The sequence below is a fragment of the Melozone crissalis genome, unplaced genomic scaffold (assembly GCF_028551555.1).
Source record: "Melozone crissalis strain CALT ecotype California unplaced genomic scaffold, PUWL_Pcris_2 ptg000061l_1, whole genome shotgun sequence".
NCBI lineage: Eukaryota > Metazoa > Chordata > Aves > Passeriformes > Passerellidae > Melozone > Melozone crissalis.
The window spans coordinates 7,811,594-7,833,475 of record NW_026535839.1 but is presented as its reverse complement, the minus strand read 5'-3'; the positions used below and the strand labels follow the sequence as shown (position 1 = coordinate 7,833,475).

The window sequence follows — 21,882 nt, the reverse complement described above, 5'->3', positions numbered from 1 at the left end:
CTGAGCAGAATACCCCTTACTCACAGACAGGACAATCAATCATCCATGAGCCACAAATCCTGTACCACAAATACTAATAATTTTATATGCATAACTAACTTATGACAGCCAAAAGAATAAAATACCAGAACAACTGCTACTAGGGAACAACAGAATTGGGGATACAGTTAGAGCAGTGTAATGCTGTACATGTAAGAAGTAATCAATTCCTTCTGGCCTAAATCAAGAAACAGAAGAAACTAATAAATGCAGTACTGTTAAAATAAAATAATATTGTGGTTCTGTGGGTTCTAGGACTTATTTTATATTATGCTTAAAGAAGTCTCTGGCAAAGGCCATTTATGCTAAAAAGCAGGATTTAAAAAAAAAAAACAAAACCAACCAACCAACCCCACCCAACCCAAAAATTAACTAAACCAGGAGTTGTCTTTCAAAGAAGGGCAAGGGGAGAGGAAAGGAAAAAAAAGGTCTTGTTTGTGTTAAATCTCCCCTGTGCTCCGTTTGCAATTCAATAGTGCCGTGGGAACCAGGAAATGAAACCAACTAGAGACAAAGAAAAATTAATAGTGCACCATATGTTGCCTGTGCTGGATGGCCATAATAAACGTGAGCAGACAGCACACGTGAGGCAGCACCAGCCCTGGCTGCGTGTGGGCTCAGAGCAGCCTCTGAGCACGACCAAACAGCCACACAAACCCATTCCCAACTGGCCAAAGCGCTTCAGTCAATGGGCAGTGTCCCTTAAAGGTCTATTTGGGGAGTTTTAAACAGGCAGTGTCCCACTATCCTCTTTATTTAATCCCAAATAATCGTTTTGCTCAACCCCCTCTTAAGTATTTAGGTTAAAAAATGAACTTGAAATAGAAGCAAAAATTCAAAGGACTGAAAACTCTTCACTAAACCCACAGGCAGCGCTGCCAGTTCCAGAAGAACCAAAGCCATGGTGATGGGACAGCCCCCACTTCTTGTCACCATAACAGAACTGGGAATTTATTAGCTCAGGAATAGTTGCCAAATTTATTTTCCCTAAAATAAGCCCTTTCAACTCAGTGAGGCTCTATAGGAAGAGAACAACGTGAAGAAATGCCTCTGCTAGTGCAATGACAGACAGGGAAATATGGCTGCAAACAGCCTGAACCTCTCCTCCTCCTCCTCCTTTGGGGGAAGAAAGGTAGAAAACCAGAAGCACCTAATACCCATAAATTAATTTTTAAAGCAACCCTCAGCAACTTGGAGGGCACAATAAAACATAAATTCTCACTCCAAAACCAGCAGGAGAACAACAGATTTGGATGTGGTGGCACAGCCAAAGGCACGTCTGAACATTTGAAAGGAGGAGTTGACACATTTTCAACTATTACCCCTTCAAACAACTATTTCCCCATAAATTTTCTGGTTGCATTGGTAGGAATGCTCATTATTCTACCCAAGACTTCAAAGAAAGAAGCAAGCAAGCTATGGTTTTCCCTCTAGCCCCCCTTGTGAGGCAACCAAACCCATATTAAATGCTGGAAACACAATAGATAAGAAAAGCAAGACAGAGCTTTAGAACCAATAAACCCAGTAACATGTTAAATATTAGTACAGCACTCTTTCTGTTAAATAGAGGCAGACTAAAGAACTCTTTAAAGGGAAAACTCCTTTTTACTGAATATTTTCTGAGTTTAAAATTAGTGGAAGTCCCTTGGGGCAGCAAGTTAAACATTTTAAAATTCCCCCCACAATTTGTCTACAATCATGAAAAAAGAAATCCAGCAGCATCTGGTACTGATTTGGTTTCCAGACACACCTCCACCAAAAAAAAAAATGCTGTGCTTTTGCAAGGGCACTGAAAAGCAGGGGAAGGGGAAGCCTTAACTTTGTTGATCCAATAGTAAAATCCACGATACTTACTGCAGGTCCTGGAAAACAAAAGAAAAACAAAGAAAAAACGAGTCAGTTACAAAGAAAAAGTACAATCTGATATAACAACAGAAAGCAGGAACCAACACCAGAATGATTTGGGACTCTTCAGTCCAATTCCATGTGATGACTTTGCAGATTCACTCAGGACCATCCACGCCCTCACTCAGCCCCATCTCACCCATGCTGCTGGCACAGCAGTACTGGCAGGGGTGTAATCACAGTGTGACTCTGTTTCCTCTCCCCTTACAAGACCCTGGGCATGTCACAGGGCAGGGCCCATGTGCAGGGTATCGCCTTGGGCACCACCAGTGGCCAGCAGAAAGGAGACAGATGTGGCCAGAAAAATGTACCAATTTTTACTAATAAAATCTATATTTTCACCATGGACCTTATTTATCCTTTGGGTAATGCAGGAGGAGCAGGATAGAAGCTCATGAAAGCCAGAGGAGCAGTGAGGTAGGGACCTGACAAGGGCAGTGCTGCTGCTTCCACAGACCCCAAATGTTCCTGTCGGATGTGCCCCCCTCTCCCTGACCTCCAAACATGTCACAAAACCCCTGTGCCACCTCCATGTGCCCCTGCTCCTGTTCTCTGTGCCACCCTCATGTGTCCTTGCCCCTGTTCCCTGTGTCCCTGCTCAGTGCCTCAGCTCCAGGGAAATTCCCGTCACACCCAGGTCAGGCTTTGGGGGCCAGGGGCACAGTCTGAGGCTGGCTCTAACAGCAGTAGGAAAAGAAACATTCCCCCAAATCCCCCAGCAGGGCAGGGTGTTCACCACAGCCACAGCAATCCCAGTTTTCCCACTGCTTGCCCAAGCTGGTGCTGCCCTGAGGTGAGCACTGAGCCCTAATTCAAAGCAATCCATGTTGCACTCCTGTTCATGAGGCAGCCTATAGCTCTGTCTGGGATTTATTCATGCTCTGACTCTTGCCTGATCAAAACCAGAAACTAGAAACACAATTAGGAAAGGAAAAAAAAATGTGGGAAAGCTTAAAATGGAGGCAAAAAATTAAAAAATCTTTGTTCATCTATGTTATTCAATAATATTATTCAAGAAACATATTTCAAGTCAATGCCTTTTCAAGGATTTTAAAATTAATTTTAAAATTAAAAACATGGCTAAGTTGAATTAAATAAAAACCAAACAAGCCTAAGAATGAGAGGTGGCAGCAAGCAATGGCTGGCAGTGCACCAAGAACCATCCCAGTGACCTGTGTCTGTCACCTGGAGGGGTCAGTGCCCCCACACAGCCACACCTGGGGCAGGGACAGCTCCAGGCCAGGAGCACAGGGGCTTAACTCGCTCTCCTTGCTTTAATTTCTTCTGAATACAGAAGCCAGTGGCTCTGTGCCAATTTATTAACTGAGAATCATAAACCTGATTTATTAACTCACTTACTCCAGGCTACCCACAAGAGTCCTTTTGTGGAAAAGTCAAGACTTAAGTCTCAAAGAAGTGTGCAGGAAATTATTTTAATATGGGATTTCAATCATGTACCAATTATAATCTCTTTGGAATTTGTTGCCTACTTTCCTTTTCTCAGCTACTGTTTTTTTCTCCCCAACAAGTGCAGGTAAATGCTTTTTTAAAGTGCTTCCTCCTCCCAAATTCAGGAATCAGTCAAATGGGAGGGTCTGTAAATGCACCTTTGGATGTTCTCCAGCCCTACCAGTGGAGTTACACCAATTTTTCACTGTGCTGCTGGCCAATTAAGGCTAAATAAATCTTCATTAAAGCATAAAGTTAAACCTATTTAGCTGATCTTTTCTCCTCCTAAGAACAACATAACTTTCTGGTTTGCTGAATGTGTTTTTCAACAGCCCAGCCACAACGCACTTGTTTCTTATGGGAAAAAAGTCAAATATTTTTGCAATTCAACGATAAATAAAGAAGCTGGTCCTGTACCCAGGGGCTGCCCCTCATCCAGCCATCTCATCATTGTGGGCACATTGCACAAGATTTATGCTCTTTTCAATGAAATTTGCCAGAATTTACTGCTAATAATTTTGACTGGTGATAATCAGTTTGAGGGGCTGCAAGGGAGAATGAAAGAACTTGGAAATTCTTACAACAAATAAAAGTTGGAAACAGCCTTTGTATACTGAAAACTATGTGACAAATTAACTTGGTGGCTGATTTCAGAAGGCAGAGGAGAAAGACAAAAATAACCTGCAAATGCAGAGATTTTGGTCTATGATTGATTTACCTGAGCAGGGAGGATGCTGCTGTAACCAGGAGTGAACACCTTGTGCTCAAGCATGCAAGGGCATGGAGGAATTTGGGAACACAAAAAGATTCCTTAAGAACATGCACAGCTGTGCTAGCAGGAGGTGAAAATCAAAACTCATTAAAAATTAATGACCCAGATTTCCTGATTGACCAACATGAATGTTATTTTGTATATCCAGAGCCCGAGTGGGTCACAGCAGCATCATCCCCAGCAGTACACAAACATATGGGAAATGACAGGTCACAGTCATTTATTTCCAAGTATTTTTTCAGCTTGGAAATTTTGGGATAAGATGATATTTCTGTTAAAGCTGCAAGTCATTTATGCAAGCTCTCCTGCCATGAGAGGAGAGAGCCAGGCAGGGGAAACAAAACCAGCCAGACATTTCCAACAGCTCAGGAACAGTCAGAGGGGATTTTGCTGCAGCAAATAGCCCATCCCCAAGGTAGCAAACATGCATCTGTGGCCATCTGAAGATGTAAAAAAATATAGTCAAAAAATCAATATTAATACATGGCTATGTGTATTTAAATATAAGCACTATGTATATACATACACATACAGCTATTAATTTGGGATGCTGTAAAAGGAGTAACAGAGCCATGGGTAACATAAGGTAACAACTGCTTCAGCCATAAGAAGCCACAGAAACTGGGGAAAACTTCATTTGTCCCTATGTGCTGACCTCTAACTCCTGTCTGTGCCTCAGAGCTGGGGCACACAGGGAATATGCTCTCCCAGCAGAGGCTCATTACTGAGAGCCAGATTAGATTTTTCCTGGAGTTCAGCAGAAGAAGTCCTTGAGGATGAGGTTGTCACAGGCAGTTCATAGTGAGAAATAGAGGGAGCAATAGAAATCCCCAAATAAATACAGTTTTCTGTGTGATTTACCCACATGCAGCCCCATGTGTACTTACTGAATAACAACAGCGGGATATTTACAATTGTCCATTCAATCACAAGGCTAATGGGTTTGAAAGCATAAATCTTGATATGTAAAATATGGGATTTTAAGTATCTATATAGCACAGGTAGAGAAATAAACCTTCCCTGCATAGAAATCACATTGGTTTTTTTCCTTTTAAAAAAGCTTTAGATTCCTTCTTGTTCCAAATCAGGATATTTGCACAAACAGAATAGTTGTAAGAAAAAAAGCCCTCCCAAACTAACAAAAAAACCATTTGAATTAAATCTTTGTTAGAAGTTCAAATTAAGGCAATACCTGCAGCCTAATGTAAAGAAAAAAAAAATCGTGGGTGGTGGGCAGAAGACTTCTATCCCATAGCAAAATTTTAACACATTTCCCCAAAAACTGCTTTTGAGATGAAACATTTTGTAAACAAAACTTTTTCTGCCAGAGATAGAAATCATGCCAAGTCAGGATTTTCCAAAGAAATAACACTTCATAAAAAAATGCCCTCTCTGGCCCACCTGTAAAGGGAATTTTGTGCCAAACCAGCCAACGTTTATCCCCCTGGGCTGTAGCTGTGCACAGCTGATGCAAACAGCTGGTGCACAGCACCCCAGCCATCAGCTTTGGGTGTTTGTGTCCTGGGCAGCTCTTGCTTCGTGTGAGGAGAGCAAAGCCTTACTCAGAGACTTGCCAAGCTGAACATTTCATGTGGCTTGTCTCCTGGTTTATTTTGAGAGATTTTGAGCTTCAGTTTTTGGATCAATCATCAAGCCAGGGGAAGAAAGCAGAATGATATTCCAAGAGACAGGAACATCATCTCCCACCATCTAGTTGTACAAAGCCTTTGAACCAACACTCCAACATAGCTCCCAAATCCTGGATCCTGTTCCTCCATCCTTCAGGAACACCCCAGCATGGCTCAGTCTTTAAAACAATAAACACAAAGCCCTGTGAGGGCTGTGCATCCCTACCCCATCCTGCTCACACAGCTGGCAGCAAGAGGGGAAGCAAAACCTCCCAGGTCCCTGGCAAAAATCCGTGTGATTTCACAAACGCTCACTCCAGCGGCTGAACTGTGTCCTCACTGGGACATATCACATTGGAAAAATAAGCTAACATGACATTAAACCTGATTTTGCCTTTGGCAAGGAAAAGGAACTGCATCTGAGATGAGCAGGCTGGCTGTCAGGGCCAATCACGCCAGCAAGTGCTGCAAAAGCTTTCTTCCACCCCACAGTGAGAGAAGGCTGAAAATCCCACATAAAATTGTATTAAAATGTGTTTTTCTTTCTGTAGACCACTTCCATGGGTGGCTGCACATGACTCTTCAAGGCTGTGCTTGCTTTCCAGCTGGAAAAGAAACTGTTCATGATCATGTGCAGGAATAAGGGTGCTGGGACCCTTGTTCATGATCATGTGCAGGAATAAGGGTGCTGGGACCCTTGTGTCTGCCCTGGCAGGGTGGGATGGAGCTCAGGACTTGCTGGACAAGACCAAACAGCCAAAGTGACATCCCCCAGAGAAGGTGCTGGTGTGAATTTTCTGGCCTCATGGTAGCAGCAGTGGGATAAACTGGTTTTTAAGAGCAGCCTCTTTTGCAGTGGTTGTGCCCAGCCCCAGGACTGCTCCCCTGTTGCAGCCGTGATTCCCACAGGGCCAGATGATGGAGAGAGGAAATCAAATGGGTTGGATGGAGCAATTTGACTCAGTTACTCCCTGGTTTGTTCAGCTGGGCTGATGGGGGGAGAGAAACACACCCCAGATACTTGGCCCTTGTGTCTGGGCTCAGGGAAGGGGTGACAGGGGGACCTTTGTGCCACCACGGGGAGCTGGAGCTGCCACCAGAGATGTGAACCCAAAGGGAAAATGAGGTTCAGTGCAGCCCCCTCTGCCCTCCAGGGCTCCCCAGGGGAAAACCTGTTCCCTTTATGCTTCTCTACAGCAAAATAAACCATCAGCCCAGAGGCAAGGCCCAGCAGGACCCCCTGCCTGCCCTGGGCAGGTTCTGGGGGCAGTGGGGGCTCACTCTATTGGTTTAACAAGTGCTTTTGAAGCACGTGCAGCCAGGCTTGTCCCACGTCCAAATGGTCTAAATAGTTCTTTTTTTTTTTTTTTGCCAGAAATGGTTTTAAAATTAATCTTTTATGGTATGGTGCATATCTGTGAAGGAGAGCAGTTGTCCCAATGTGTTTTCATGATGATGAATTCTTAGTTTAGAGAAACAGAGCTGGAGGATTAATTTATTTCATCTGAATCCATCATGGCAGAAGAAAAAAGCAAAATTCAGTCTTGGTTTAGATCAACAAGAGGGTGTGATTAAAAGGGACAGGAGTATCTCTTAACAGTTTCTCTGCTTGTTTCTTAGAGATATACATTGAAAGTTTCAATATAATCTGAAAAGCTTTTTCAACATGACTATTTCAACAAAGGCCAAAGAAAAACACTTCCCTTGGCAGGGCTGAGCCTTCTGGCTCTTCAACAGCCTTTGTCTGGAGGCTGTGAAGCCCTAAGCAGGCAGGGTCCCTGGGGATGGACACCAGCATGCTACACAAACAAAGTTTTATTCACATTTATCAGCTGTAGCAAAGGAACAAGGGCCCAGTTTATGTGTGGTCAGGTTCTCAAACAGATATAGAAATATATATTCCAGTTATCTGGAGAAACAAACAGCAGTGAGCTCAGCCAAAAGCAGCACACAGCAGGATGGCTGCTGCCTGTGTGTCTGCAGTGGGGCAGTGCAGGCTCTGCACTGCATTCCTGGGATTGCACTGGGAGCCCCAGCGTGTGCCTGTGTGCGGTGGGTGGCAGCTGCACTCTTCTCTATTCTCCTCCACAATTACAGAAATGTAAAAAAGTTGTTACTAAGGTTTGGAATGTTTTATCATCAATAATTAATTTCTTCTTTTCTAAATTTTTTTTTTATTTTACAATTTTGTTTTCTTGCTGGCTCTGCATTGATTCCCTGGCAGCTTTCTGCTTCATCAGAGGGATGCTCAAGTGCATTTGCAGATGTGTCATAGCACGAGGGAAATTGCTGCTTTTCAAGAGTTTGGCATGAAGCAGGGAGAAGAGATTTAAGGGCATGTGTGAGTCCAGTGTTACCTCCCAGATTTCTGTATGGACCAGAGACACATCTTGCACAGTGTTTACACAAATGCCTGCATATAAAATCAGAGCCACTGGCTGACCTCTCCAGCTGCCCTTGCTAGAATGCTGTATTCCACTGTGCTCCTTAAAGCCCTTAGGTGTTTTTTTTTTTTAAAAACCAAGAAAATAATCAAAGCTGTCTGGTGGCTGTTCCTACCGCCTGGCTGCTGAGAAAATGAACCAAATTAACAAAGCTGGTTGGAATCCACCACCACTCCATTAGCACCTATCCCTTGATCAGGAGTAAATCCCTGATGCTTCAGGAACAAAAATATCTCAGAAAACCCCTGATGCACTCAGGAATACCAGCAGTGGGGGAGAAGGGAAATGCCTGCCTGCCTTTCTTGTCCCTCAGTCCAGGAGTTCAGGTGCTGCTGCTGATGTGCAGCACAATCCCCTCAACTTCCTTTCCTCAGAGTAAAAAAAAATTGTTTAAAATACTGGTGATCAGAAAGTTATGCGGCCCTTTTTGAAATCCCAGTTGTGAATTTTTAATAGCAAGAGGCATCAGAGGACAGAATTCAGCCTCCTCACTAAATGAAAATCCACTGGCTCCCGTTCATTCAATCAGTGTCCAACAGCCTAAGAGCTGGGACGTAATTTCATGTGCTGCTTTCTGGCACAGTGAGGCAATCCCAAAACCTGCCTGGCTCCCTGGGCACATCCCAGTGTATTTTCCTGAGCAATACCAGCTGCATCTCTCTCTTCTCCAGCAGCACTCAGACCCAAGAGCAGGATGCAATCACCACCTCTCCCCAGCTGAAATAGGGGCAGCCCTTTCCCATTCCAGAGACAGGCACAAAACCTCGCCAGATACACTGAAGTGACAGAGACACAGAATTACAGCTCAAATGCACCCCCCAAGGCTGCTCTGTGGTTTCAGCCAGGCTGAGGGCACACTGATGCTCAGGGGAGGTGCCCAGGGCTGGTGGCTGAGGTTTGGTTATCCCTGACTCCCAAATGCAGACACCACCAGGCAGACAACACAGGGATATGGCCACATGCAGAGGACAAGCCAGTGCACACCTCCCATCCAGCACGGCTGGGGAGTTCCCTATTTCCATGCTCCATTCCCTATTTCCATGCTCCATTCCCTATTTCCCTATTTCACTGTCCCTCTTCAGTGTTGGGTGGGGCAGTGATGAGGCTGAATCCTACAAGGAGAAATGGAAGGATGGACAAAAGATATAACAGCTGTGGGTGCTTTGAATGGAACTGGTTTCCTTTTGTTTTGATTGGTTGGTTTCTTCCTCTAATTTTTTAAAAAAATTTGGTTTTGGTTGTTAGGAGTTTGGGACCTGGCTTTGTTTGTTTTTTTAAAGTTTTTAACAAAACCCTTCATGCCCAGCACACAGGGGCGAGGTTCCCCAGCCTGTTAGATGGAGGTGGCAGGTGGCGTTACCCAAAGGCTGCCACCCCCATGCCACCCCCCTGCCACCCCCATGCCACCCGGTGCCCAGGGCAGGTGATGCTTACCGGGTTCTCCGCGCCGGCCGGGCTTCCCTCGCCGCCCCGGGGGCCCTGTGGGAGGCAGGCACAGAGCACAGGGTTAGTGATGGCCATGGACAGCCAGCTCAGCAGAGCATCTGCCACAGGTCCTCCCCTTTGAACCCATCTCATGTCTTCCCCCCTTTCACAAACACCAAAACAGTTGGTATGCAGCGCAACTTAAATACCATTTTCTCCCCCACAACGTAATTCCAGTGAAAAAACCAATCTGGGAAGCAGGTATTGAAGTTATGAGTATTGTAGATAGTAAAGAACCCCAGATCTGGTATGATCCAAAATTCTGGAAAAAAATCCTCTGCTGAGCAAGCAGCATTGCTGTGCAGTCCCTGTGTGCTGCAAATGGCTGTTACAGGTTTGCAAATCACAATATTTAAAGTATTAAAGCAATGAACATGAACCACTTGATACTAATAATTATCTGAGTCAGAGATGCTTCTGTGCAACTGCTGGCACAGCCTAGATCTGGTCACACATTTTTAATTTCACATATCAATCTTGTTGTATTCTTACCCTACTGGGCAGCAATGGCTAAGGGGTCAATAAAAGGCCATAAGTGACAAAATACCCTTAATTAAGGATAAAAGCACTCAGACAATAAACTCTGATACAGAATACTGCTCCAGCACACAAACAGAGAGCATCCATGTCTCTGGCAAAGCCATAACACCAGATCCTTCATGCCCTGGTGTTGCAGCCTCTCTGCTGCAGCCAGCATTCCTTGCCTAGCACCTGGAAGCATCACTTCTCCCATAACATGTGCATTACCAGGCTGGGAGAAAAAGCTCCTTTTTGTAGCCTCCTGCAGCAGGTCAGCCAGCTCTGGTGGAGTATTTGAGAGTGACAGTAACATTAACAAAAGGCAAGAACTTGCTTTTTATCTGTGAAACAACACTGCTCCCTTTCCTTTCTGCTGGAAAAGGAGGATAAACAAAGACCATTAAATATTTCTGCACTCCTATCAGAATTTCCCCTGTTGCATAAACATTTCTGTGCTCAAACGTACAACTACATCTCCAGAATTTCAGGCATAGCCTGGAGTTCTCCTCTTTGAAGTCTGGATACACTGTGCAGCACTCTCCCTTCCCAGCCCACCAGGGAGCTCCAGAGGAACTCCTGTCCTCACAGGGGCTCCAGTGGGAGCCCAAACCCCACCTGCTCCCTCGCTATGGGATTGGCAGCCTGCAGACAGAAGCCCTGGTAGTCACAATGATTGGTAAAAAAATCCACCACTACTCCCTGAGTAACTTGCTCACAAGTTTCTACAGGGGAGACAAAAAAATCCCCCCAACATATTTGCAGCCTCCTTGAAAGCACATTACAGCCAGGAGAGAGGTTTACTTCTTCCATTCCAGAGTCCTGCTGCTTTGGAGAGGAACCACAGCTCTGATGAAGCAGCTTTTTCAACCTTGGAGACCACCGGTCACTGAGCAATTAAAGCCCCTCTACCTGCACCATCCTCTGGGCTAATTTTGGGGGTCTGACCTGCAGGCAGACCCTGAACCTCAGCAGCTTCCAGCCTCTCAGAATGCAGGGGATCCTTTAAACACCAGCCTTGCTTAATCCCTGCCTTTCCAAGGGCTCCTCCTGCATCTGTTTAATCCAAATTCAGTAACCATTCTGCTTTCCCTCCTGCTGGCAGCAAGCACAGGCTGCTCCCCAGGGAGGAGGAGATGTCCTAATGGAGGTGTAGGAGAGTGAGGCCAAGTATCTCAACAAGTGAGTAACGGCTTGGTATTGATGCTATTAGGCAGCTTAGAGGAGAGCTGATATCAAAGGGTGGATGCACAGGGCTCCCACATAAAGCTGGGTTGGAGCCATTCAACTGAGAATGTGAGAAACCTGCAAGAAACCAAAGATTCTGTATAAAGAATCATGTTGTGAAACCTTAATACTAGGCTGGGGTTTTGGTATTTTTTTTTTCAAATTTAAGAAATTTCCTAATACTTCACACCACATGGGAAAAATTGACTCTTGCCTACACCAAGGGTAGATATCCCATCCCTGGAAACATTCCAAGTCAGGTTAGATGGAGCTTTTCTGACCTGACCTAGCTGAAGGTGTCCCTGCTTATTGCAGGGGGATTGGACCAGATGACCTTTAAAGGTCCCATTCAACCCAAATAATTTTGTGATTTTATAATTCTTTCCCTACAGTCTTCCAGGAAATCTGTAAAATGGGTGCAGCACATGGAATTACAAATATATTTCAGAGATGTTGCTTGTGGCAAGTGAGATAAACCAAAACTGGGAGAGGAAAAAATTTAAAATCCATTCTCATCTGTTTTACTTGCTGATTTTATCTGAAAGCAATTTGGTTTAAAAAAAAAAGGAGCATTTTGGAAACCACATCTAGAATCCTGCTGCTACTCAGTAGCTGGGTTGGGAAATGCTTCTGAGGAGGAAAAAATTGGTGGGAAATAAAAGGGAAAATATCAAACCCAGAACTTACTTTGGGCAAGAGCTGCAGATGTCAATTCTGTGGTGCAGGTGGGGGTGAGCAGGACAGAGACTCCCAGCTCCCACAGAGAGGGCAGCAGAGAGGAGCAGCCCAGGAGTCCCTAATGCCATCTGCAGCCCCAAACTCTGCAGATGTGATAATATCTGTGCTCAGAACAATTGGAAATTATTATTGTAGCAATTTCGAGCTTATTCTGGGCTCTCAGCTTTAGATGGATTCACTTTCTGCCTGCTTAATGAACCAGGCATAAAGTGAATCCATATTACACCTCCTGTTTTCAACCCCTTTAGGAAGCTACAAAAGAAATTAAGGAGGCCTGGGAATTTGCTTTAAGATGAGTGTTCCCTGTAAACTGCTCCCTAATGGCTCCATCTCCCAAGACCTCGCAGTCTGATGTTTGTTCAATAGAATTAAGATTCATGTTGCATAAAGTAAATTGGGCAATGGCTGAGTCTTTTCTTCTAACTGTGCCAGCCCCACAGTATCAGTCTTGGGAGTCCTTTATTTACATTGTTATAAAGAGAGTTTTGGAGTGGAGAATGAATACAAAGCATAAGAGTGTATTTTCAAACAACTTGTCACATTCAAGCTAAACAACCTTAATCCAGGGCATAATATGCAACTTCTGACAATACCATAAGTTTCCCAGTAAGATGATAGATTTAGTAACCCAAAGACAAAGAAAGAGAATGAAATATATTGCTATTTGAAAATATTATGAGGAAGAGATGATGGATGTATCTAAAGAATAGCTCCTCAGAAACAAGGTAAAAAGTTCATAGTAAACACTCACAATTGCTGGGTAGCAGCCACTTATGTCATCTACTGTGAGCAAGTAAATGAAATATTAAAAATCAACATCACTTTATTATTCACATAAAATATTGTAAAAAGCCAAACCCATGTACTTGTCCACAGTACAGTAAATAACCTTTGTTTGAACTAATTTACCCATTGCAATTCGGGCTGCTCAATGAACACCATAATCCATCAACACCAAGGAGAACAGGCACTATGTGTTTTTGATGTCCTTTTATCCCCTGTAATTAAACCAAATCCACTCCTTGACCCATGTTCCCATGGCTGGGAGGCTGTATTGCTGCCTCCCAGCCCTTCAGCTGGATGGGTAAATTTCTGCCTGGGCAAATTACTGTTGGGCACAAGGTAAAATCAATGTTTGTCAAGGGCAAAGTGAGTTTAAAGCGTTAGCAAGAAAGGGAGTCCAGCAAAACCTTGCTGAATACCAAAGCTCTGCTAAATGTTCTAACAGTGAAGAACATTTTAGCCAAGAACTTGTGCCCTTCCCTTAAATTTCTCCTACACATCACCTTTTTCCACTGAGAACACTTACACAGAGGAGTCCCACAAACCTGGGTCCATCTCTTCCTTCAAGCCATGTGCTGCTGAGGCTCTCAGGGATTTTTTTTGTTATGTTGATCCAAAGAAGTAGTTGAGAACAGCATTCAAGTAAAAACCTTGGCCAAGTGAAACGAAGACCTATCTCAGTGGATCTGTAAACCAGAGAGCTTTTTCCCTTGCAAGCACAGCACAGCGAGCTGATCATGTTGTGAAATCTCAATCATAAATATAAGGTTATTTTAGGGCCTCATTTTCTAGAGGAACTCATACCTAACACATTGTGCTCTAACATAGGATTAAGTATTACACCAATTTTACACCACTCATGTGGTTGCACTTAAATGCTTTTTTTTTTCCTTCTTTTATGAGCTTCAAATGGTTTAACTTGTTTCCCCTTCTTCCCTTTTGGCATTTTTCAAGTTGTTTTCAATATATCAGCATTTTTTTCACTTAAAAATGAATCAACCAGAAGAATGGCTTGAACAAATTGGTTGGTTCAGCCACTCTCAAGAATAGATTTTTTTTTTTCTCTTCATATGGCTTCACTTAGAAGGAAGGAGAACTTTGCAGCAGAGCACCGTGGGGTCTGGTACTGAGCACGAGGAAGCCATGGCCCCAGCCTAGCTGGCTGTTCCTGCACAAAGGCCAATTTACTTTCTTGTTCCCTGAGGACAAAGTTTATGGTTCATGGGCAGGAGTCAGATGCTGTGATGCTTGCTCAGCTGATACTCATCAGGTACTCAAGTCAGGCTGTGGCTCTGAGACTGCAGATCTGAGATTAAACAGTTTTGGGTCACAACACTTTGCATGAACCTTCCTGGCTTGGGATTCCAACAGACCCAAAGACTCAAAGCAAATACCAGGTGCAGATTGGAAACACGCAGCACCTACAGTCTGCAGAAGTTTTCCAAATAAAAGAAAAAAAAAAAAGGAATATCTAGATTCATTTCAAATTTGGCCCAAGTGCCCCAAAAGCTCTCTGAAATCCTGGGCTACACTATGTGTTAGCAAAAACCACGCAGAAAGCAACCTCTAGTAGCTAGCTGGGGAGAGCTCCTTGCACTTCCATACCTGACCCAGTTGCTTTCAAGGTGCAAAAGAAGCAAGAAATTGTTTTCATTCTTAGGTCTTCAAAAAACATCTTCCTCATGGTGCATTGGGGAACTGTGCTCAGCCTCAGGGAGCAAAACATCCACCCCAGGAACCAAACTGGAATATTTGTGCTGCTATTGGGATAACACAGAGCAGTATTCAAAATTTGGTTTGACTAAAGCACCTCAGGACTTCAGCACTAAATGTTTACAGCCTCAAACTCTTCTGTACCTACAGCTAAGCTAAAATGGGGGTATCCCCAAAATAAGCGATAGCCAGGAGGGGGTAGGGTGCAGATTTAAATTGATCCAACAAGATACAGCAGAGCAAACCCAAGCCCCTAATCTAACATTCAGCAGCACTGATAAAGCCTGCACACAAGGTGTAGTGGCTCAAGATGACAAAATGTTTCAAGGCCAGGGAGAAATTTAGGGTGTTGAAGTGTTTTTTACCCGTAGCCAGAAAAGTCCCCTCTTACCATGGGTGGGTACTTGATGCAAAAGAAATAAAAATAAAATTCAAGCTCATTCATAGTGTGAAATGATACATACACCCACTGAAACCAAAGCTCTGATTTTGCTCCATTTAAAACAACCAAGATGGTGCCACTCGCTCCATACTCTGGATTCCCCACCTTCCATCCCTAAATAATAATTTTTTTCTTTTTTACCACACCCAGAGACAGTTTCTTCAAAGAGTCAAGTGCACAGAGCCCTTTTGTTTAGTCAGCAGGGCATGAGTGTGAGTGGGTGTGCAAGAGTGTACAAGAGTGTAAGTGGGTTTGCAAGAGTGTGAGTGGGTGTGTAAGAGTGTGAGCAGGGCACGAAGATAAACTGAATTTGAGCTATAAATTAAGAAGTGACTGGAATGAAGCCACAATTGCACTTACATCAAACATGGGATTTTTCCTCCCTTGTTATGGCTGGTCTCACTCAGGCCATTCCCAGATAATACACTGGCACAGCTGCACTGCAGGGCAGGAGCAGATGTTCTCAGCACACCCCCCTCTATTTTTAAAACAAGAGGATGCATATTTTGGCAGCTGTGGGGGCTGCTATATGCAAAGTAAAAAAGTTTTCATGGCAGATTTCGGTTTTCCACATCTGCACTGAGACAGCTGCTTCAGTCCAAGTCCTGGACAGAGATGGGAACTTTGAACATCTTTCAGAAAGTGTCTATGCACAAACACGCACACATATTTGGTTTCATGTTTCTTCATGAGAACAGTGACCAGCTCTGTTCATCGTCCCCATATGCTCCTGCACACTTTAGACACTTAGAAAGATTTAAAAAAACATTCAGGTCACAATCTCTTCAGAGACTTACTGGTTGGGCAAGCCAGACATAGCTGTACCAACGTGGATCTGGAAAATGAACACAGACTCATTTTTCTTCTATGGATACAAGCTAGAAATCCATGTAGTGATAGAGCTGGCAACAGAAATGATGCCAAACTCACACTGCATCTGATTGAAACTCATGATTCTTATACTGTCTCCAGTACTAGATAACTGAAAGCAGCACTGCCCAGAACAACAGATCAGCTTTTTCTTGCTCAAAAAATTTCTAACACAAATTCATCTCTGGGAAGAATCTAGAAGTCACCAACAATAGATTTATTCAGCAGATGAAGATGATCTTTGCTCTGCTTGAATCACTGAATCTGCCTGATGAAACACCAGCCTGTTTACCAACACAAGGAGCAGATGCTCATCTCAGGAGCACCTCTACAACAAGAGGTAGCTCTGTATTTCTTGCAGGAATAAGACAATTTTCTTTTTTTCCCTAAGAACTGCAAGACACTTCTGTAAGGTAAGGAAGATAACAAAGCACTTATTTCTTCCTTCAGCTTTCAGTTGCAATCTCACATTTAAACAAGTTTGACATTTGGATTACAAAATCTCTTGTGAAACATTCAGATCTGACACAAAGTACTTGGGTTTTGATGAATTGCATCTTCAGAGCACGGAAGTACTCAAAGCTAATGCGTCTTATCTACAATCAGAATTAGCCTTTCCAGAGCCAAGATCCCACAGAGAAAGAAAAAAAAATAAAATACTCTTTCTGATTTTCAATGTGTGAAAAATGAGAAACCAGCAAATCAAGGCTTTGAGAGCAGATAAACAACACAGTTATCTAGGGAAGATCCCAGTAACTATAGAGAAGTGTATATATTGGAGACTTGAAGCAAAAAAATCACATCCTTTGCATTTAAATGCTATTCCCACACTTGCAGACACAGTCTGTGGATAATGCCCCTTCTGACAGGATTTTCCACCCTCATTGTTTCCCAGTTTCCTGTGAGGGGGAGCCCAAGCTGTCATGTGCAAACCATAAAGCATCCAAGGGAAAGGGCCAAGCACATCCTAAGAACACGCCCACAACCATCACAGTAATATCACCAAGAGAATTTGCTTCCATATTACAAATCAAATTCAACATAAAAATCAAAGTTTTCCTGTTTCCAGACTCATCCAACACTGCACTTACAAGTGACTATTTCAGCATCTCTAAAAAACCTGTTAAGTTCTTCCTCCTGTGGTCTTCAAAAGAAACATTTTTCTGCTGTGTAACCCTCTCTCCACCCCAAATCTCCTGCATGCAGAAGGCATTTCCTCCACCTTTGTAAGAACCATCTTGTTTTCTGCACCTTATTCCACGAGCATCATCATCTCTATAAAGAGAGAAGATCAGGAATAGCCTGTCAAGCAAATATGAAGTCAGCTTCTGGAGCTGTTTCTCCTTCCATTATCTGCATTAACCCTTGACCAGGGCTACATGATGCCATATGCTTCAAAAGACAGGGGAAAAGCACATCCTGGGGAAACAGAACCAAGCAAAATGCAAACAGCCAAATCCCCTCCATGTGCATGAAGCCTTGTAAAATAGCAGTAAAAGCTGTACAAAGCAAAACTGAAAAAAAATCACATCATTTTATCCCAATGACAGCAGTGTCACACAAATAAGCAGCTGTAAGTTACAGACACTAACAATGTTGTCTGTTTTAAAATAATTTTACCGAATATAAAACATCCAGTGAAACTCCCACACTGTCTTCAACAGAGTTAAGTGGTGGAAGTTAGACACGGGTGATCCTCCTCCCAGACACTCAAAATTAAATTGATGTGTGAATTCATTCTGCCCTCAATTATCCAACAAGCAGTTAATCTAAGAATCAGACTCATTTAGGTTGGAAAAGACATCTAGGATCATTAAATACAACCATTAATCCAGCACTGCTAAGTCTCTAAATGCCACAAAAAGAGAGCAGACCATCTGCAAGCAGACTTACCAACCCAAGGAAAAAGAAAAAAAAAAAGTCTTCCCTCTTAAGTAGAAAAAAATTCAACAACAAGAACTTGTACGCATAACATACACATGCCTCAAGTGTCCTCATTTTTAGTTTCTATTAAATAAGCAATTTTTAGAACAAACAAGTAAATCTCAGCTTTGCCATAAGAAGAATAAGGATGGGGTCACTCTGCGATTTCCCTGGATACAGCTAAGGGTGTCACCATCATGGGAGAGGACATGACATTTCTTGGCCTCTGCATTTTTCTTCTCCCTTCTGCTGATATGTTTGCAATAAATCAGACAGGAACTTAAGCTCCAGCTGTACATTTAGAACACAACTCAAATTCTTTGGAAATTATAACCTTTTGTGAAAGGGCAAGTGCATAACCATATATTTGAGGAATAGTCTCTGTCTAATGCTGTGGGAAATTGTCTTTTTTTATAACTAGAAAAGTTCTCTTCTTTGCAGTATTTCCAGGCAGAGGAAGCCTGGAGAGCAGCTGATGAAGAGCATGGCAAAAGTAGAAGAAAAATATTGAGAATAGAAGATCTGAGGAGTAAAATAGTGAAGTAAATCAAAAGCCAGAAAGAGCCTTCAAGTGTAATAAAATATCCCTACACATCCTGTCAGAGCAGCCTTGCAAGGAGGCACCTTCCTACTCAGGACACCTCCTGGAGGTGAGACATCAACTCTCAGCCTTGTGGGAGCTTCTCATGTCAGGCCTGAAATTGTAGGGGGAAAAAAAAGGCAAATGAAGTGATTCCAGTCCCAGAGCAGCAGAAACAATATACTTTGTTCTCACAAATTGGGACCAGGTAGGTTGGCACAAGGTCTTTGGCAAAGAAACAATTTCTCCTCAAATTTGAGACCAGAGCAATAGTATTAGATCACTTACTCAGACTTAAGTTGTGAGCAGCTGTCTGGCTTTTATTTCACACAAAAGCTTATACTGTAAAAGGAATTCCTGGCCCACATTCAGATGCTATATTTGCTCATAAGCAGTGTTTCTCATTTGAGTCCTGATAATGCAATGAAATCAGTGATGAAAAATTTTTACAGAAGAGATGCAGAGAAAAAATAATAAATTTCTTTGGAAGTACTTGGGTCTTGTTCTTTGCTAAAATTAACTTCTTATTTCAACTGAGAATATAGTTAAAAGTACAAGTGTCTTCTCTGCCTGCTGACCTTGGGCAAACACCAGATTGACTGTGTGTAAACAATTTGCTTTCCCACTCATCTGAGCTTCTTCCAACAAAGGAATACATGAACTCTACGAAAAATTCAGTTGCCATTCTATAGGCAGAACCAGCACGTGCTACAGCCATGTTCACTCCCCAGAAAGAATATGGAGTTTCCTGTAGCAAGTGTGAACGATCAAAACAATATAATCCCTTTTACTGCTGTGTACCTGACCTACATTGCACAGCTTCCAGCAGAAATAAGCTGAGGCACAGTTAAAATTGCCAGATGAGGCCTAAATGGCCACACTCATAAGCTCTAACAAATAAAAGTAATTAATGACTAACTGAAGAGCAGCATTTGTATATCCATTTAAAGAATTAGGCTTCCATCCATAATGCTAATCCATGCCAAGTCTGAATTTAATTAACAAGCAGGAGCATGATAGCTAATACAAAGGAACTGATTAGGGAAAAAAAAAAGAAAAAAACCAGAATAAAATCAAAGTGCACTTTCAGGCTGGGTAGAGGCAATAATTGCACAAACCTCTGGGCATGTCCATGAAATATAAAAGTGTTCCAGAATTTAACCACAGCAAGACAGCTCCAACCTAAGATACCTGGCCATAGAGGCATGAAAGCTCCCTTTGGCCATGTCCAGCCCTGCAGGACCAGCTCAGGTTGAGGGATGTTCTCTCCTGGGAGTGTGGATGGTAAAGGACATGGTTGGCAATGGGGCTGAGCACAGAACAGCTGCAGGAAAAGCAGAATTGAAACAAGAGGTGTATTAGTGTGTATAAAAGCAGAGTTAAGATACCAGAGAGCCTGCTGACACTTCTCTGGCACAGGCCATGCCTCAGAGGTGGGGAACAGGAGCAATTAGTGAAATGGGATGAGCCAACACTCACAAATTTGCAAAGGCAAACTCTGTTACAGCCCTTCCTGCCGTGTTCCTGGCCTGCTCTGGCCCAGAACTCAGTGGCAATGGCTGTTCCTATTGAAGTGCAAAGAGGGGATGATTTATTGCCCACACATCTGGGAAATGTTTCAGTAACAAGTTCATTTTGGACCAAAGTCTCTGGGCCAATGTGATGCACCACAAGGTGCTTCCAAGCTCACCCCTGGGCTGATGCCTGTCCAAGACACAGATACAATGTGGAGCTCTGCAAGTCCACATTAAACCCACAGATTACCAAAAGGAACACTGTAATTTGCTTAATCAGGTAATTTGCCTACTCAGTGCATCTTATTTGATGACCAGGCTGGTTTATCTGAGCTCCCCAGTCTGGCACACAGCTCAAAAAGCCATAATTAAGTGACTGATTTTGCTCAGCTGCTTCTTCCAGATGCTGAGTTCATTCCCAATTACCCAAATGCATCTTTCAGAAGTACCTAAACCATTTGCAGCTCCAGAGTTTTAGTTGTCTGTAAAGCAGTAGGTCTATAAATATTTTTACATGGCAGCTAAACCTATTTTTTCCCTTTTTAAAGTAAAAAAAGCAACATCAATAGGACAGAAAGGCAGCAGCATGGGAGGTGTACAGCATTTTTCTTTTTTAATAGTGAAAAGCATCTTGAATATCAAATGGAAAATTTAAATTATTTCCGACAATCCCAAGGTGCAAATTTTTACCTGTGGATACTTCAATTGTGTCATTTGTGCTTTTTAGAGCTCAGCTAAACAAATGCTGGATCTCTAATTTAAGTTACCAAATGATATCCAGGAAAGGTTCAAAGGTTTAGCAGAGATGAGGTATTGTTGCTCTTTAAACACTGAAATGAGATGAAAAGAAAGAGGCAATTATTCTGAGCAAAGCTATCCAATATGTTACTAAGTTTGGATAAGACCATCAGTTTCCACTTGTATTTTAAAGAGTCCAAGTTTGGGAAAAACAGCGCAAAACATGGTGAGAGAAGAAAGCCAAGCCACAAAAATATGAAAGGGAAGGACAAGAAGCATCTGACTTTTTTGGTTTGGTGTTAAGGACAAGGGCAGTGGGGGGATCATATGGACCCAGGAGAGACAGAAAGTCCTTTTAGCACAGTAAGGGACCAAAGAGAATCAATGAGTGAGATTTCACTTCCCAAACATGTCAGTTTGAGACTTGGTTGAAGCATTTTATCATTTTATGAGCATTTTTTTCCCACAGACCACTATTTTCTTAGTCACGTGGTCTAGGTACTATGCAAAGACTTTTGCCAACCCTCCAAGTTTACCTTGTTTTTGAAAGACAATGAAAAATGGCAGGTTTCTCCTCGAAGTGAAGCAGCAAGGTTGGCCTTCATCTTACATTGATTAATAAATGATGCCTATTGCTGGGTCTTTCCAAGATTTTAACTGAAATCAGACTTGGATTTTAAATGCAACACACTAAGTCAAATCCTGCTTTCAATTTTGCTTTCTGGTTCCAGGATACGTTTTTACACTATTGATATCCTGGATGTAATTTCACCTGAGGATCAAAAAGTATTTCAAGAAGAAACCTTGAGAGTCTTGCATTAATACAGATACATTGCCACTGAATTCTGAAATAGAGTTAAATGAAGACTTTGAAAGGGCAGTTAACCATATAGTGAAGTGTAGCAGATGGAAAATAACACTGAAAGCAGAAAAAAAAAAAGAAAATGCTGGTAGGGGTCACAGGATTACAGTGCTTTCCAAACCACTGCTTCAGATGGTGTTTTTTCTCCCAACAGATGAAAATTTTCTAGGACATCTGGCAGATTCCTCCAAGAATTTTGTTGGTAAAATTTGAATATTCTTCAATATTCATAATCAGCCTTTCAGCATTTACTG

The 21,882-nt window shown here is 42.8% G+C and overlaps 1 protein-coding gene across 1 annotated transcript in view; it reads right to left on the bottom strand.

Moving 5' to 3' along the window:
- The window catches only part of COL23A1 (collagen type XXIII alpha 1 chain), a 173,290-nt gene that overhangs the window by 36,850 nt on the left and 114,558 nt on the right, over positions 1–21,882 (bottom strand). The window contains 2 exon segments of the mRNA XM_054288210.1: positions 1,894–1,901; positions 9,672–9,716. Coding sequence (XP_054144185.1) covers positions 1,894–1,901; positions 9,672–9,716 — 53 coding nt within the window.